At 50.3% G+C, this 2835-nt stretch overlaps 1 protein-coding gene across 1 annotated transcript; it reads right to left on the bottom strand.

Moving 5' to 3' along the window:
* Positions 1–130: 130 nt before the first annotated feature.
* LOC104517705 (putative methyltransferase DDB_G0268948) lies at positions 131–2237 on the bottom strand (the record flags this gene model as incomplete). The annotated part of the gene is made up of 4 exons (XM_010172798.2): positions 2115–2237; positions 1021–1181; positions 508–721; positions 131–231 (listed from the first exon to the last, which is right to left on the bottom strand). Coding segments are annotated over exons 1-4 (587 nt in total), but the record flags the coding sequence as incomplete, so codon positions are not given.
* Positions 2238–2835: the final 598 nt, after the last annotated feature.

Genomic DNA, 2835 nt, shown 5'->3' with positions numbered 1-2835 from the left:
TTTATCATAAACCACCAACCTGGCACCCCCCTGCTCCCACTAACCCGGCTCCCTCGTGTCCTCGCTGGGCTGGTGGCAGAGCAGCCACCTCTGTCCACTCCTGGTGCTGCGCCAACGAGGTTCTGCTCACCTCTTTTTGTCTGGAAACGGCAAGGCCTCAAAGATCTCCTTGTAGTCTTCCAAGACATGCTTGACTTTACTGTGTGAGTATTTTGTAAGCTTGTCCCAGGACTGTAAAGGCAGCAGATCAAAAGTCAAACACAAAAGCACTCAAAGCTCTCGGTGTCCACTGAACTCAGGCACTGACACATTTATACATGATCTTTTGTTTTTCCCCATAGGACACCTTGCATTAAAATTCACCAAAATCTCGCTCCCACCCCCCAACAGGAGTCCTCTAGTTGTACCCCCAGGCCCACTGCTTTCCTCTCTGCACCCAAGGACGACACATTGTCCCCTGCCCAGGCCAGGAGGGGAAGCCCCGAGGTTTAGGTTTCATCACCTCACCTCCTTGAAGATTTTGGTCAGCTTCTCGGAGCAGTTGCCATAGTGTGGGCTCATGTCCAAGGTGTAGGTGCACAGGACTATGCAACCCCCCGGCTTAAGCACCCGGTTTGCTTCTTTCATGAACTTCTCAATGTCAAACCAGTGCGCGGCCGTGAATGAAGTCAGGACGTCCACCGAGGCATCCTCGAATGGCAGCACCTCTGCAGGGCACACACTGGAGCGGGAGAAGGAAAAGTGGTCATATGTGTCATATGGCAACTAGGGAGTAGGACATGAAGTCCCATGAAGTCCCATGTAGTCAGCGGGCGTATTTGGGAGTCAACAATGACCATTTGGGACACAAGACCATGGCTACTCTAAGTCTCAGACAATGCCCGTTCACAGCAGGAGCCCCATCAAATGGAACGTACTTTGGTGCCCGCTGGTGCTTACAGCAATCACGCTCAGGAACCACCACCTCCACCCCAGGACCCGCATTTTGCCTTCAGCCGAGCTTGCTGCCCCGACACTCACAGGTAGGAGACGTTGGGTGGGGAGGAGGAGTCTTTGGCCTCCTGGATCTGCGCTTCGCTGATGTCCGTTCCCACCACCTTCTTGAAGTGCTCCGCGAGGAAAAGGGTGCCTTGTCCAGACCCACAGCCAACATCCACCACCAGCTCCACAGGTTTTGCCCTCTGTAAAAGGGACAGACTCTCTAAGGAAATGTTTATAGGTAAAATGATATTGATTAATAGAAGTATTATAGTTAAGATGAAGAATTAGAAACAGGTGCTATGAAATAATAGAATAATAATAATTCCTATAAACCACGCAGCCATGCTGCTTCTTGCCTTGTCCTCTGTATAACCCTCTCCATGGTTGGTTTAAGCCAAATCCAGCTGAATCATCAGAATTTAGAGACACAGCAATTATAGAGGATAAGTGATTAACTTGGAGTAAGCAAATTGTGAAAGTTGACATATTTTAAACTAGACAGAAGTTAAATGTCACTATGTGAGTTTTTCTTAGAAGTGCAAAGGGCAGCAGAGAGGAAGATTATTCAAGAAAAGTGAATACAGTGACCAGAATGGGACCAGTGGTCCTGCAACTTCTGAAGAGGTACTTGAGATGAGAAGAATCAGCTGTGTTTGAAGATCGCTGTGGACTTTTATAGAATTTTAAATTAATGATAAATTTAAAACTGAGGGTTTGTGGGAAAACACCAAGAACTTTGAAAATAATATCTATTGCATAATGTTAAATTTAGCATATATAGAGAGCTTGATTTTTGCAATGCCTCTGCCACTCACTGAGGTGATGACCCAACTGAGTTGTAAATAAAGCAAACCCAGAGTTACCCACCCACTGAGCTAAATCCCTTTAACACCTCTGTGGGGATGAGCAGATGCGTCTCAGCCAGTGGTGACCCAACTGCTGTGATTTTACCCCATTCCTTCCCCCAGTGTCCACACAGGAACATCCTCAGCACGACCCATGGAAAGGCTCTTGTGTGCCCACCTCCTGCCTGGAGCCCCACTGATTTATTCTTCCCCAGGGTGCCAGGCAAGGCCAGGCTGACAGCAGGACACACACCCGTGCCCACACCCCACCCGTCCTGCCCCACTCACCTTCTCCTGCACGTAGCCCAGGATGATTTGCTGCAGCTCTTTGCCTGGCGCAAACCTGTACTTCTGGTAGACGGCCGCGTGCCCTCTCCCCTCAAACATCTGGGTGGCCATGATGGGGTCACCTGGCACCTGGGAGGAGGCAGCAACCCAGGGTTGTCACCACGGGATCAAACTCCTCCTGCTCCTCAGCCTGCGGCTGCAGGTGCCAACACCTCCAGCTCCTGCCCGGGGCCCGGGAGGACTTTGCCCAGGAGGCTCCAGGGCAGGAGCCTCAACCTGCTCTCCAAGCGTCCCTCCCACAGGCAGGAGCAAACCAGCAGCCTCCCACAAGGAAATGTTTCCAGGTTTTTACAGCCCTCGTCTCCCCACTCCTCTGCTTTCCTCACCCCCACGTTCAGGGTGTCGTGTGGATAAATCACCATCACAGCCGGGATGAGCTGTGAGTCTGGGGTGGCTGAGCAGCGCATCAGATAAACTACGAGTGGGAAAGTTTGGGGTTTGAAAAGTTTGAGGTTTATGGGTTTATCTCATGGTGTGGAATTAGTACTAGAGGTGACTTAGAAACTTTTAATGTTTACATTTCAAGAGAAGGTACAGCATGAAGGAAAGTTTCAGGGCAGAGTGCGGTCAGTATGGAAGAAATCTTCTGTTCCATGGTAGTTCCCTAGGTACGGCCTACAACCCTAGAGTCCCCACACTGACAAGTCCCCGACTAACCCAT

Source organism: Antrostomus carolinensis, unplaced genomic scaffold (genome assembly GCF_000700745.2).
Source record: "Antrostomus carolinensis isolate BGI_N321 unplaced genomic scaffold, ASM70074v2 Scaffold30867, whole genome shotgun sequence".
Classification (NCBI taxonomy): Eukaryota; Metazoa; Chordata; class Aves; order Caprimulgiformes; family Caprimulgidae; genus Antrostomus; species Antrostomus carolinensis.
Note: the sequence above shows the minus strand (reverse complement) of the source record. Positions and strands in the feature narration are given on the sequence as shown.